The sequence below is a fragment of the Monodon monoceros genome, unplaced genomic scaffold (genome assembly GCF_005190385.1).
Source record: "Monodon monoceros isolate NGI ecotype Baffin Bay Population unplaced genomic scaffold, NGI_Narwhal_1 Super_Scaffold_19, whole genome shotgun sequence".
NCBI lineage: Eukaryota > Metazoa > Chordata > Mammalia > Artiodactyla > Monodontidae > Monodon > Monodon monoceros.
In genome coordinates, this window is record NW_021703775.1 from 59,452,321 (window position 1) to 59,466,608 (window position 14,288).

The 14,288-nt window shown below is 40.2% G+C and overlaps 2 protein-coding genes across 4 annotated transcripts in view; one reads left to right on the top strand and one right to left on the bottom strand.

Moving 5' to 3' along the window:
* Positions 1–5,883, top strand: part of FEZ2 (fasciculation and elongation protein zeta 2) — a 44,918-nt gene extending 39,035 nt beyond the window's left edge. Inside the window, exon 8 of the mRNA XM_029232037.1 lies at positions 2,880–5,883. Coding sequence (XP_029087870.1) covers positions 2,880–2,896 — 17 coding nt within the window. The 3' untranslated portion in view covers positions 2,897–5,883. The remainder of the gene's footprint in view (positions 1–2,879) is intronic.
* Positions 4,969–14,288, bottom strand: part of CRIM1 (cysteine rich transmembrane BMP regulator 1) — a 208,590-nt gene continuing 199,270 nt past the window's right edge. The window contains exons 15-17 of one of the 3 annotated variants that reach the window (XM_029232033.1): positions 12,709–12,831; positions 9,050–9,240; positions 4,969–7,541 (exon numbers count right to left, since the gene is read on the bottom strand). In XM_029232033.1, the coding sequence (XP_029087866.1) occupies positions 7,365–7,541; positions 9,050–9,240; positions 12,709–12,831 (491 nt within the window). In that variant the 3' untranslated portion in view covers positions 4,969–7,364. The remainder of the gene's footprint in view (positions 7,542–9,049; positions 9,241–12,708; positions 12,832–14,288) is intronic. The other 2 variants (XM_029232035.1, XM_029232034.1) reach the window with 2 other exon arrangements.

The following is a 14,288-nucleotide window of genomic DNA, read 5'->3' on the forward strand; positions in this document are numbered from 1 at the left end:
GTGATGAGGCAAAGGAAGATCGTCTGAGACTTTAACGAGATCACCTGCTTTGCTGAGGAAGGAAGAAAATTTGGATAGAGGGACTGAAGAACTTATTTAATTACAGGCAAAAAGAATACTTTTCAGTGAAATTATTTCTTAAAAAGTAGCAGTTTTTTAGGTAACATGTTTTCAGAGCATCGTAAAATGCATCCTGTAGTGTTTGATCCAATTTTGAGAGCAGTCCGCCTCTGGTCACACTTCTCTTCTTTGGGTTCTCTCTCTTCTCCATCAAGAGTAGCTAGCTGAACCGAAGGTTGGGATTTGTGAGACGTCAGATAACTCAGATGGGACTTTTCTTCAATCATAGCTTCATAAAGGGGGAACCCTTGGTATAGTCATGAGCACAAAGTGAATATTACATGAGTATCACCTGTAAGACCGGACACCAAGCCAGCCATTAGTAGGTTAACAGGAGGGTAGAAGAGACTAAGTTGACATGATCGTTTTTTAAATAAGCTTTTTTTTTTCTTTCTGATGGAGAAGGGTTTTCTCTTCCTATTACATTCTGAATTAAAAACAAAACAAAAGGGCTTCCCTGGTGGCGCAGTGGTTGAGAGTCCGCCCGCTGATGCAGGGGACACAGGTTCGTGCCCCGGTCCGGGAGGATCCCACATGCCGCGGAGCGGCTGGGCCTGTGAGCCATGGCCGCTGAGCCTGTGCGTCCGGAGCCTGTGCTCCACAGCGGGAGAGGCCACAACAGTGAGAGGCCCGTGTACCGCAAAACAAAACAAAAAAGTATGACATCTTTGTTTGCTTTTGTGTTGTGCTAGCATTGGTATGAAAGCTGGATTGTTCTGAGGTTTGTTCTTCATAGATGTGAATCAGGAATGAGATGCACATAAAGAACATGTTTTAACTTTCAATTATAGTGGGTCTCTAGGGCACTGCCATGAGGGCCAGAGACAGAAGGAGCTTCTGAAGCATCCTCTAGCTATTTTATTGTCAGACTGCATGGGAGAATTTTATGACCCAGAGAGCAGTGTTCCGGGGGAGATGTGGGCGTGTGATTTTTTTTTTTAACATCTTTATTGGAGTATAATTGCTTTACAATGGTGTGTTAGTTTCTGCTGTATAACAAAGTGAATCAGCTATACATATACATATATCCCCATATCTCCTCCCTCTTGCGTCTCCCACCCTCCCTATCCCATCCCTCTAGGTGGTCACAAAGCACCGAGCTGATCTCCCTGTGCTATGTAGCTGCTTCCCACTAGCTATCTATTTTACGTTTGGTAGTGTATATATGTCCATGCCACTCCCTCACTTCGTCCCAGCTTACCCTTCCCCCTCCCTGTGTCCTCAAGTCCATTCTCTACGTCTGCGTCTTTATTCCTGTCCTGCAACTAGGTTCTTCAGAGCCTTTTTTTTTTTAGATTCCACATATATGTGTTAGCATACGGTATTTGTTTTTCTCTTTCTGACTTACTTCACTCTGTATGACAGACTCTAGGTCCATCCACCTCACTACAAATAACTCAATTTCGTTTCTTTTTATGGCTGAGTAATATTCCATTGTATATATGTGCCACATCTTCTTTATCCATTCATCTGTTGATGGACACTTAGGTTGCGTCCATGTCCTGGCTATTGTAAATAGAGCTGCAATGAACATATATATTGGTACATGACTCTTTTTGAATTATGGTTTTCTCAGGGTATATGCCCAGGAGTGGGATTGCTGGGTCGTATGGTGGGGGTGTGACTTTTCCTTTCTTCCCTGAAAACCTGGGACTGTAACCGCGACTCTGCACCACCTGCCCTAGGGAGGCGGCATGCCTCCAGCTCTGCTCCCCTTGCTCGGGCCGCTGGCTCTGGTCTGCGAGCCCAGGTCTAGCTAGACAGTACCTGCCACTGACGAGCTGCTTGTGTGCATGTGTTGCGGTTTTTGTCTTGGCTTTGTATTGTGAGGACTGGATGGAAAAGAAGTTGGGGTTCAGACTAAAGGGTGACTCTGTACTCTAAGAAAATGAAGAGGGGAGTGTAACACTGAGAGAAGTTCACGTGCGTGGGAAGGTGAGGATGGAGGGCTATTTAAAATGCTCTTTCCCACCCATTCTGGAAATCCATAGCCAGTTAGTGATTTCTCTTCCTTGGGGACCAGTAGAACATTTTGCCCAGGAAGAGGGTATTGCTCAAGGGAGAACTCTCCTCCCCCTTTCCTGGTGGGACTTTCTCCTTGTTGTTTTTAATGCCAGTGACTATGGCTTAGCTGCCTACATATACCACCTTAATTTCAGTGCAAAGGTAAGACGTGAAAGAAGGTAGAAAAGTGGCCTAATTTGGCCTGGAAAAGATGGGATGGATGCCGTATGGGCTACTTAAGCTTCTCTTTCTCACTGCTGTGTAATTACGCCACCGCAGCCTCCTCCCACCCCGGCCCTCAAGAGCTGTGCCAAAGGCTAGTAGTGTAGCTCTGGCTGCCACTGTGCTGACCCTAGATGGGAAGAAAATTGCGTGCAGACACTTGGATCCTTCTTTGACTTCACTGGGGAGCCGTTTGCTGTGTTATAAGCCTCGTACGGGGCTAACGTTATGGGTTTGTATCTCTAAGTGGTACCCTAAGAGACATGGCCTTTTGGTGTCTCATTTCTGGGCAATTCTAATCAATGTGTCTTGAGAAAACGTTTCATTGTTGGGTGTAGCCTTTTATACCTTAGAAAAAAATTGCTACTATAGATCCTTGCATTAATGTTTAGTTCTAATGGTGTTTTTTTATATACATATAAAATGTATATACATAAAAATGTGTATAAATATATATACATCTTGTGTAAATATATACAAAATATTCATTTCTATTTAAAAGGGTTTTTTTTGTTTTGTTTTTCTTCCTCTAGTTCTGTGTCCTACATAGGGCAGCATAACTTCAGGAACAGCTTTGTCGTCTGTGGACAGCAAACTAAATTGCTTATAGCATTATTCTGAAAGCTGGCTACCATTACCTTCCTGCTATTGGAAACTCAGGACACCTGAACTTGGGTTTGTGATTCAGTATTACTATAGTGATCATGCCTTCTCTAATGCTTTATATTATGAACCGAGGGAACTACGGCACTATTTTGAATTCTAGAGATTTTTTTTTTTGTTAAATACTAACAATTATGAACTCTTTTCCAGCTTTATAGAGTAAGGGGGAGTGATGTTAATTGTGCATGTACAGTTATATTCTTCATGCCTGTTGGAGTTTTTAAGGCTTTCTGGATCTAAACTGCACTCACTCAAGAACTAGATCAAAGCACTGAGAGATTTATACTCGTTATTTTTCAGTGCTGGCAAGAACCAACACTGATTTTTTTGTAAGAGAATTGTCAGTGTAAATATTACCTACCAGTATTGTCCAGAGAGACTAAGACTTAAAAATTGGGGTGTTCTTGGAAGAAGGGAAACCAGAATATGCGTTGTCTTGGCTTAATACTTAGTCAATATCGAAACAGCTGGAGATGACTGATTTTAGAGGTTGCCTTTCACCGTCGTTCATATTTTAACCATTAAGATGCCATTTACTTTCAGAATCTTGTATTAACTTTAGAGGTTTCATTGCTTCATTTCACTTGTCTGTGAGGAAGTGTCCTTTAAAAGGAGTTTGTATCCTTTAAGGTGCTTAAGAAACTGTATGCTGTAGCATTGCCCATTTCCTGTTACTGTTATATTTTACTCATGCCTATGTGTTTTCCTAAAGTACTAATTCTAGAAACAGCTACTCATGGATCCATCACTAGTCATGAAAAACTTTTGCCAGTTCCAATCAAGTCAATGTCATTTAATAAATGTTGGGGGAAAAAAAAGGTAATATATACTTGAGAGCTTTATTTTTGAGTCTTTGGTTTTTTGATTTTTTTCTTCCCTTAATAGTGCTGGATTCCTCCCCTCACTGTTCACACATTGTCCATCATTACAGTGTGTGAGCTGGTGAAATCTTGATTAGCCTCATGATGCTAAGGAGGGGAGAGAGGGACTTTTTTCAGATCGTGCTAAGCTGCTGTGGAATGATGGAAGTCCTGTTCTTTTTCTGGGTCCGTGAGACATTCCCAACAGCCATGGCAGCTTCTTCCCATTGACAACATAAGTGTAAGTAGAGTCTCTCTAGGACCTGCTGTCGGGGGGCTTTTAAAATTCCACTTAAACATCTGTGAGCATACAGAGCTACCCGGCTCAGTAAATGGGACACCAGGACTGCAATGGCAGTAGCTCAGTTTGGAGTTGATGCCAGCGTGGCACTTAAGCCGTTCTCTAGGAGTATGTGGAACTTGAGATGGTTCCTTGTTTTATTAATGTCTTATTTGATAGCGAATATGTGGAACTAATTTGTCCCTTGCCCTTGAATTGATGAAGATGCATACTAATACAGTAATATTAATAATTTAATCTGAATTTGTAAAAATTGTCTTATACTGAAGAAATATCACTTTGGAGGGCATCCGAAAGAGTCAAAAGAGATTTTTTTTGAAGCGACTCAACAGTGGTCTGTTTATAGTTCATTCTTAAGTTGATGCTCCTGAAATGTATGAAAAAATATGCTATTTTTTCCTATCAACTCAAAGTCCCCTTTTAATGAGGTTTCCTCTATTTTGCTTGGTAACCTCTTTCTTCAGCATTAGTAAAATCCTAGGGTTTCCCACTACAGCCTTTCTCCTACACATGATGAATGAGTCTGACACTAATGATGAGATGGGCGTGTTTCTGATCTGTGACTGACAACAGGTAGGTTTTAAGTTTCTCTCACAGCAGCATCCCTGTGCTGTACACTTGATTGCTGGGTGGGGGACACCCCCTTTTTTTTTTTAAAACAAGGATTCCTTGGGAAAGGCCTGCCTCCTGAGAGAAGCACTGGGGTTGCTTGTGATGCCGGAACTGACAGCCTTAAAGTAAAAGGACGAGTCATCTTTCTCATCTCAGACACAGAATCTTTTTGAAAGTGACACTGTGTGATTTAGAGTCAAAGTGTTTATTTGCTGCCAAGAATCAAGTTGCAGGTAATCCTTTTACAGCCTTGTTTTTTGAAGAAAACAAAACAAACTGTAGAACTATAGTGCACTCCAAGTGCCATATATCTATTTTATTCTTCAGGAAATTATATTTTTCTTTTACAGAGCACAACAGGAACCAAAGTAAAAGAGTAATAGATATAGCACTCAGGATAAATCAAATATTTAAAATAATAAAAAAAATTTACACCTTGTCCTATATCCTGTTAGTATTTTCATAATATGGCCATGATTGAAAAAACAAAAAGCAAGCATTTACAATTTTTTGATAGACTTTTTATGCTAGGAATGGATTAATTGTCAACAAAAATTTATACTAATCAGGCTGATGTAGGTCTATTTATTTCGGTAACATATCATTAACAAATTTATTTTGGAGATAAAAATATTGCCCCTTGATAATAAATCTTTTTTTCTTTGATGCAAACAGCTAGAACACCTTTTTCTTTTCCTTTTTTTTGATATTCTAAGACAAAAGAAATGGTTAATCTTCAGATTAATAAATTAGGTCATTATAATAATAAATTAATTTTTTTTAAAGTTCAGCAACCTCTGTCCAAGTATTTACAACAATACTTGAAAGTTCCTTTACAAAACAGAACACATTTTCTTTTCACATTAAGCATACTGGGTATCTGTGTCTTTCACAACAAGCATTTTAAAAAGAAAAATCAATGCAACAAATGGGTAATTAGTATAAAAGTGCTAAGAGCTGTTTGAAAAGTTAACACTATAGTATACAGTCAGTTATATCTGAGGCAAACTACAACAAACTTCCAGCTTATTATGGACAATATTCCAGTAGTTGTTTCAAACAGTTGTTTGAAAAGAAAAAAAAAAAAAAAAAATCCAGGAGCTGATTAGTGATGCAGATAAAACTGCCATCAAGGTCTCTGGCCAGTGAGCAAATTGAAAACCAAAAGCAAATCCAAATGAGGAAGATTTTAATAAAGGAATACCTTCTCCATAGCAGGTATGATGCTGACTGCTCAAGGCGTGTGCATACACACACAAACACACATACACCCAACACTCACACGTTTCTCTTCCCAATTAAACTGCAAGTAGATTGAGACTGTGTTAATCAAAAATTTAAGTGATCAAAAGCACTGATACGGAATGCCTGTTTGTTTTTGTTCTGGTTAAAATCTCATAAAAATACATTCAACAGGAAAACATAAATTGTATGTGTATAAATATATACGCATATATATTATATACACATGCACACAAATACTTTTGTTTTTCTGAAGCATAAGATAGTTACATAAATAGTCCTATAATTGCTAAAGTTTAAAGAGGCATAATTTTTTTTTGAGCTTCAACAAAGGTGCTTGAATAATATACAATTAAAATGAAGTCGTTTCTATTTTGTAGAATCAGTCTATAATAAGGAAAAAAAGATCCCCAAACAAACAGTCTTTTTTTTAAAAAAAAGTTTCTTCTTAAGCTAGAGCTTCAACGAAAACTATGAACAACCGACAGAACAGAAGAAAGCAACCACAAACAAGGAAGTATAGCCCCTGGAAATGCCTGGTGTCCTTCACCCTCTTCTCCTTCCTGCCACACTGCTGTCAGAAAAGCTTCAGTGCTCACATCAAGAAACGACTCAGGTTTTATTCATTTGCTGACTCTGCTAGGAACTGGCTGATTGACTGACTTGGAAGAAAAAGAAAGCAGCAAAAAGTATAACTGTATATATCCTTAATCACCCGCTTTAGAGAAACGTCGCTACCCCATTTCTCTTGCTTCCTCACCACCTACTGCAGCTGTGACTGTATATAAAAGAAGCATGTGGCTTTAGGCCTGGGTTGGCTATCAAAAGGGTCTGATGTGCTCGTCTGGTAGTCTAAGGTGGTTATGGCAGCTGGATCGCAAGGCCTTTTTGTTTTCCTGCTCACTCAGGCCTGAGCTTTGCAGCAACCAGTGCAAGTCTTCTGAGCAACAGGAAAAAAATATCCTCTGGGCCACTGGACTGGATTTCTCCACAAGCCAAGCTGACCTATTTGTCTTCCCAACACCACCCTCCCACCCATTCGCCCCAACCAAACTCACTGTCCCCGTCCCCACGTATCTCTACAGCTATATTACAAGCAAATATACCTTAGCAACTTTCAAACCTTTGGTTCTAAGACAACACTTGGTCAGTTATCTTGAGGAAGAGTGGGAATGCTTGTTCTGCACACTGCTGTCGACAGAGCCCAGCCCAGGAAGTCCTCAGCGCTGTACATCAAGTCACAATCCAAAACAATCCACTAAGCAAGTGCACGAATTCTAGTTTAAGAGCAGATTGAGTCGTTTTTCTGTCTTTCAAAACCTCATCCACACTGCCTCTCTTCACACCGTTTGGTAGAAATTGTCTGCCTGGAGGTGGTTCTGTTTTTGCTTGCTGTAGAAGCCACTGAATCTGGCGTCTGGTTCTGCGATTCTCAGCGTTCTCTGGGAATTGTCCACCTGGACTCGGGTTCCTTTCTTGCAGTCCACAGATACCAGCTGATTATTTAAAGAAGAAGGCTATTTAATGGGAGGAGGAAAAAGAACCACAAAGAATTAACTGCTTTACATATCTCAAACCAACAGATACTTAGTACCTCATTCAAGTGAGAAAACAGCATCACAGCACATGGATGGGCAGACTGCGTGGGTTCACATCACGCTCTGGTGCCAACTATACTTTTTTTGTGGCTGCGCTGCATGGCATGTGGTACCTTAGCTCCCCAACCAGGGATCCAGCCTGTGCCCCCCTGCAGTGGAAGTGTGGAGCCTTAACCACTGGACCACCAGGGAAGTGCTGCCAACTATACTCTTATGAGGAATACTAAAAAACTGTGTTTAGGGATGAAATGTCAATAAATTATGTCAAACGGAGGGGATGAAGGAACTGAGAAAATACGGAAGTGACATAATTATTTTCAAATCCTTGAAGTACAGACTAGTGCTTAAGAGGGCTGAAAGATGAGTGGAAGGTACCAGATAGACAGATTTTAAGATAAACGGACCATTTCTTATCAGGCTGTAAAATCAGCATCCCAGGTTGGGCCAGTCTGTCTGTATCCAGCCATATATACACTATGATATGAGCAGCTCTCTCCCCAGCTTTGCAGGTAGGGACTGTGTCTTGTGCAGCCCTGTATCCTGACCCAGCATGTGCCCAGCACAGAGGCAATTTACGTATTTGTTGTAAGAAAATCAGAGGTAGGATAACCATCTGACAAAAATTTTACGTGAAAGTATTATTATCTGTATGGTAAATTGGCTGTTTTCAGTTCTCGAGGTTGTATATCTTTTTTCTTTAGTAAAAACCAAACTGCAAAAAGTAGTTAGTGTTCAAAGGAATTATGATTTTTTCCCTTCATGAAAATGAATGATTTCCTGCTTTTTAAAATAGGCAGATTGAGGCCCTTTGCATTTATATTGACAACAAACACATATTCTTTCCCCTGCAATATGAAATCTGACACTCTCCACCTTGTCTGGTATTATTTCACACAATCTCTTCGTCGTTTGCTACCTTTCCGCTTTCTGCCTGCCTTTGACACATCTCCCTGTCCTTTGGACTTTTGTACATTGTCATGATCTTTTAGCTCTCCTCTTGCCCTCTTCTGTGTGTTATCTCCCTAACCTTGTGATTTTTTTTTCTTCCTCTCCCAATTCTAAGTTGATAGATGATTGAGAAATACCAAGTGACCAAGTTTTAATTTCTAATATAAACAACAATCACTTAGGAATCAATCCAGGGGTATCTCCTTATTTGAAAACTTTAAAGTAAATCCAGGAAATTGGATCTGTGACAGGTCAGGATTCATTAACTGATGGATGACGGAGACTTGATCCAGCCATCTAGCCCAGGGCAAATACTATGTATCTTGATCACCACAGCTTAATGTGCATTTGAAGCTATGAGGAGCAAAGTAAACATTTCACTGGCTAATAGAGAAGATATCAAGCAACTAAGGAAGTCTAAGCGTACAAGCTTTCCTAGTTTGATCGTTTAAGAGGCTGAAACTTTGTCAGTACAATACCTTAGTTGGTGTTCGATACCAGCAAAGCAGTGGTATCCACTGTTTCTTCTGATTGATGAACAGGAATGCGATTATAATAGAGAGGCCTATTATTATGGGAACCACAACTGAGGCGATGGAGTCCAGCGAAGAATCTTCTCCTGAGTGCAGCCTGTTATTATCTCTGTAATCTACCTGGAGGGGACCCATGTCTAGAAGAAAAAAAATTACAAGCATTTATTACCTAAACCAGAATTTTTTTTTTGTTTTTTGTTTTTTGCAGTATGCAGGCCTTTCACTGTTGTGGCCTCTCCCGTTGCAGAGCACAGGCTCCGGACGCACAGGCTCAGCGGCCATGGCTCACGGGCCCAGCCGCTCTGCGGCATGTGGGATCTTCCCGGACCGGGGCACGAACCTGTGTCCCCTGCATCGGCAGGCGGACTCTCAACCACTGTGCCACCAGGGAAGCCCTAAACCAGAATTTTTAAGGATTATTTTAATTACATTGCAGATAGAGATCAGCAACGTGGTTTTATTGCTTCCTAGTACTTTAAGGCTAAAACATGATTAAAGTCTAATGTGGATCCAAAGAGCTCTTATGAGAGAGCAGAGCTCTTAGGGATGGATGTAAAAAAGAAAATATTAGGGTGAGAAGTTTTAGTAATTGGGCAGGATGATGCTGATTCTAGCTAATAAAGAAAATAAGAAAATTCTTACGCAGACTTTAAAGAAAAAGTGACTAGGGCTTCCCTAGTGGCGCAGTAGTTAAGAACCTGCCTGCCAATGCAGGGAACACGGGTTCAAGCCCTGGTCCGGGAAGATCCCACATGCCGTGGAGCAACTAAGGCCGTGCGCCACAACTACCGAGCCTGTGCTCCAGAGCCCGCAAGCCACAACTACTGAGCCCGTGTGCCACAACTACCGAAGCCTGCGCACCCAGAGCCCGTGCTCCACAACAAGAGAAGCCACCACAATGAGGAGCCCGCGCACTGCAACTAAGAGTAGCCCCTGCTCGCCACAACTAGAGAAAGCCTGTGCACAGCAACAAAGGTCCAATGCAACCAAAAATAAGTAATAATTAAAAACCATTTTTTAAAAAAAGTGACTAAAATTAGACTACTGAAAATATTTTAATTAATGTTAACCTTTATGGTCTTCTAGGATTTTGAAGCAGAAACATCAGCTTCGCTCCCTGTTTACTAACAAATAGGAGACTCGGACAAAGTATACGCTTCTACTTAGTAGTGTAATAGGTAAGACTAATTAGTAGTGACTCGTAAAAACCAAGCCAGAATCAAGAGCCTGGTCTTTTGGTTAATATTCTGGTTTACTGAGCTGTAAGCAAAAATGCCGTACTTTTCATAAACTTGTTGAAAACTCACTGGACCTACTGGATCATTTTCCTGCCTTGGTTATTGTACAAGGGACGTTTAATTTTGCTCTTATAAATGGTGGTCTTTTTGTTCCTTTAAATCATCATTCTTGCAATGAACACTGCAGACAGAGATAACAAATTTAAATAGATACCAATCAGGAGCACTCTCTGAAGATTTCCTTATTTTTCTTTTATTTTGTTTCAAATAAACCACTGTAGTCAGAATGTCTTTAAATGCATCAAAGACCAGGTTAGTGAAAGATGCAGAGCACATGCAATCAAAAGGACCTGCTTTTAAATTGTTTTGGAAACTCAGCTCATGAAGTAGTACAGCTTTGTGATGTTAATACTGTCTATAGCTTAAAACTCAGATTTTTATTAATTTCCTTCTATGTGTATGTGGGGGGACGAGAAGAAGAGACCCTTCCTAGTCATTTTAGAGAGGCAGATGGTAATACTTTATAGGAAGGGGGAAAAAAAAGAACGTATTTATCAGCATCAAGAAAAATGCCAAAGGGGGGAGTTCCCTGGTGGTCCAGTAGTTAGGACTCCGTCCGCACTTTCACTGCTGAGGGTGCGGGTTTCATCCCTGGCCAGGGAACTAAGATCCCGGAAGCTGTGCGGTGCGGCCAAAAAGAAGAGTAGTTTCTAATGTCAAAGGTAAAAGTAACATTTTTTTTTTTTTTTGCGGTATGCGGGCCTCTCACTGTTGTGGCCTCTCCCGTTGCAGAGCACAGGCTCCGGACACGTGCAGGCCCAGCGGCCATGGCTCACGGGCCCAGCCGCTCTGCAGCATGTGGGATCTTCCCGGACCGGGGCACGAACCCGTGTCCCCTGCATTGGCAGGCGGACTCTCAACCACTGCGCCACCAGGGAAGCCCAAAAAGTAACATTTTATTGATGAATTCAGGTTTTAAAAACACAATGAATAAAAGAATGAATTTTCACCTTCCCACATTCCAAATGATATTGGAAGTGTTTTTAGGAATATATGTCATATAAGAAGATTAAAACGTAAATTAAGGAAAATCTTGGGGAAAGGAAAATGAAGCTTCAATTGAGGTCTGTTACAAAATTTAGTCCTTAAATTCTGTTTTCATGCAAAAAGCAGGCCATAAAATTAGCTTTAAGCTTCCTAGCAGCCAAAGCAAAAATGGAAATAAGCATTATCAATAAGATTCACAGTGTCTTTAAGATTAAAACAAATCAGCTGCTTAGGAGAATCATAAATTTTCTTGCTACTGATATATGAAGAAATTTCTCCTCAGGGTCTTTATAACAGAAATATTATGTCATACAGAGTCCTCAACGTAACATAATAAATATGGCTATGCTTATGACTAAAGCTCAGCATCCAGATGAGTTTGTGGCAAAGAGTAGGCACTAATATTTGTTGACTGAATGACTGTAAACATAATGCTGAAGCACCATTCAGTCAGCAGTTATATAAGGAGCCAAAACTTGGGTCCAGGAATCTGGTGCTCTGGTCATCTGGCTTGATCCAAGCATAACACTTAAAATATCTAGAGTAACAGACCATTAATCTCTCAAGCAATGAATACTGCTTCTTCCAAAAGAAATATAAAAACGGTCTAACAGTGATTTTGAAAATGTCCTTGGAGTACACAGGAGGCAGTACTGAGTCATGACTAAGAGCAAGCTTATACTCTTTTGATCAAGAGGACTACTTTTAGAGAGAAGGCAAGATTGACAGGAACTTGGCCTTGCTTTACCACTTAGCAGCTGAGAGGCAGAATAACATCTCTATTACACACGACTCAAAGGACAGAGCAAGGGGAAAAAAAAAAAACACATGGACTAATAAGCCTGATGAGTGGAAAAATCAACACAGTAATAAACTGAACTCCTCATGGAGTGAAAACTACCTGGAAGAAGAGGGTAACCTAATGCATAAATGCTTAATACAGAATCCACAGGAACAAGTGAGTAATTTATTATTACTCTGCTTACAAAGTTTATTCTCACACCTGCATTTGAGAGATGGCTTAGAAATTCCAGATACCAAGCTCTTATGACCAGGGACATATTTCCTTCCATCGTCATTAAGCCTCTGAGCATGTGGGACCAGAAAAAAGGCATTTTACCCAGTTACCTGCAGACTTATTTCATCATCCTGGGTTGTTAAATATGTTACAGCCAAGCAGGTCTTTCTTGGAGTGGTTATTTGAACTTACTTGGGCACGTATCTTAAAAGGTTACCCAAAAGAAGTTTTGAAAATTAGAGAAAAAAAAAAAGTAAACCATACACAAGACTAGACCGATCTCAGCTGACTTTGGCACTTACCTCTGGGGATATGGATAATGTCATTTTCACTAGGTGTGGGCCACAGGGGAACCTCCAGGTCAGTCTCTCCACGATGATTTGTCTTCTCAATGGGTATATTAGTTGGTTCCGGGACATACATTTCTAAAAGAAGGGGACATTTTTCATAAGAGATGATGGAGGGGCGCCTTATTGTTGACTTGTCTCCTCAATCCAAATGGACGGTGCATGCAGTACAACACAACATGTCCTGGGACATGAAAGATCCAGTTTCCACCTTGACATCATTAATGCTACAGTTACTAGCTTTGTAGGGGTGGGAAACATGTCCTATAACGATTTAAAAAGACGGGAGAAGATTACTCCTCCACCTGGGTCAGAAGCTCTGCTTTTTCATGACAAACGCTGTTGGCTCTACAGATTCATGCAAGCTGATGGTCACGGGCTGAAATGAAAGGATTTCTTTTACTTTCCATCTAATAAATTATACTTTAATAACTTGCTCTTTAATAAATGAGTGTTGAATCATTTATATGAAATATGTCACAGGAAGTGAAAAAGTTGAAGCATCTTCCATTCTTTATTCATTTCCCCTCCACTCCCTTCCCCTCAATGGGAATGGATGTTGGCAGACCTCATGAGGTGCTGCCCGATTTAAGTCTTAAATGTCTACTGTGTTATTCCTGGAACCATGTAGATTGGAAACTGATCTTGAGTAAACATATTAATGTTATCTAACTCAATCATACAGACACTTTGGTCAACAAGATACTACAACATGAAACAAAACCAAGAAGAATGATATTCATTCATCTCCAATATCAGGATTTTTTTTTTTTTGAAGCCAAATTCTAAAGGGACCAGTGAGAAAATCCAAAGCTTTCCGTGGTTCCTACATAAATATTTGTATATCCCTACTTCATCTGGCTAACAATAATTAGCCAACTTTTAAAAGAATAATTCTTAAGAACCTCTGTTTTCAAAATATAACAATAGAAGTCAGCCTCAATCATGTACTTCTTGGCCAGGGCCTGCCATATTATTAACTGATTTTTATAATAGGGTTACCCAACATTGGTAATACGAAATACTAATATTCAGCCTAATTTCGTCCAAAATAAAATACATGAAATACGTTATATAAGTTAAAAGAAAGTCCTCTCTGCTCACAGTGATCACGTTCTATCCCAAAGTTACCAGCCTTTCAAGAAGTGAACTTTAAAAAGGATAAATCTGAGAGAAGGGAAGAGTGACAGAGAATAGAGTACGTGCTAAACTTCCACTGTGAGTTAACCGAGCATCTGCCAGGGAAATAAATGCTAAGACGTTAAGAAATTGCCCAAGATTATGCACCCAGAAACCAGCAGAGCTGGGCTTCCAATCCAGTTCTGTGATTCCAAAGACCAGGTCTTCCTATTGCCCCCAAGAATAAAGTCACTTTGGCTTTTGCTTTTCTTACTTAAATTCTAAGACCTCAAACACGGCAAGAAGTAGACACTCTTAAGAGTTTTGAAAGGTTCAACAGGTCTCTAAAAACTCTAGAATTAAAAAGAGAAGTTATTGAAAACATACAGAAGCAGGGGTCTGAGTATAAACTAGTG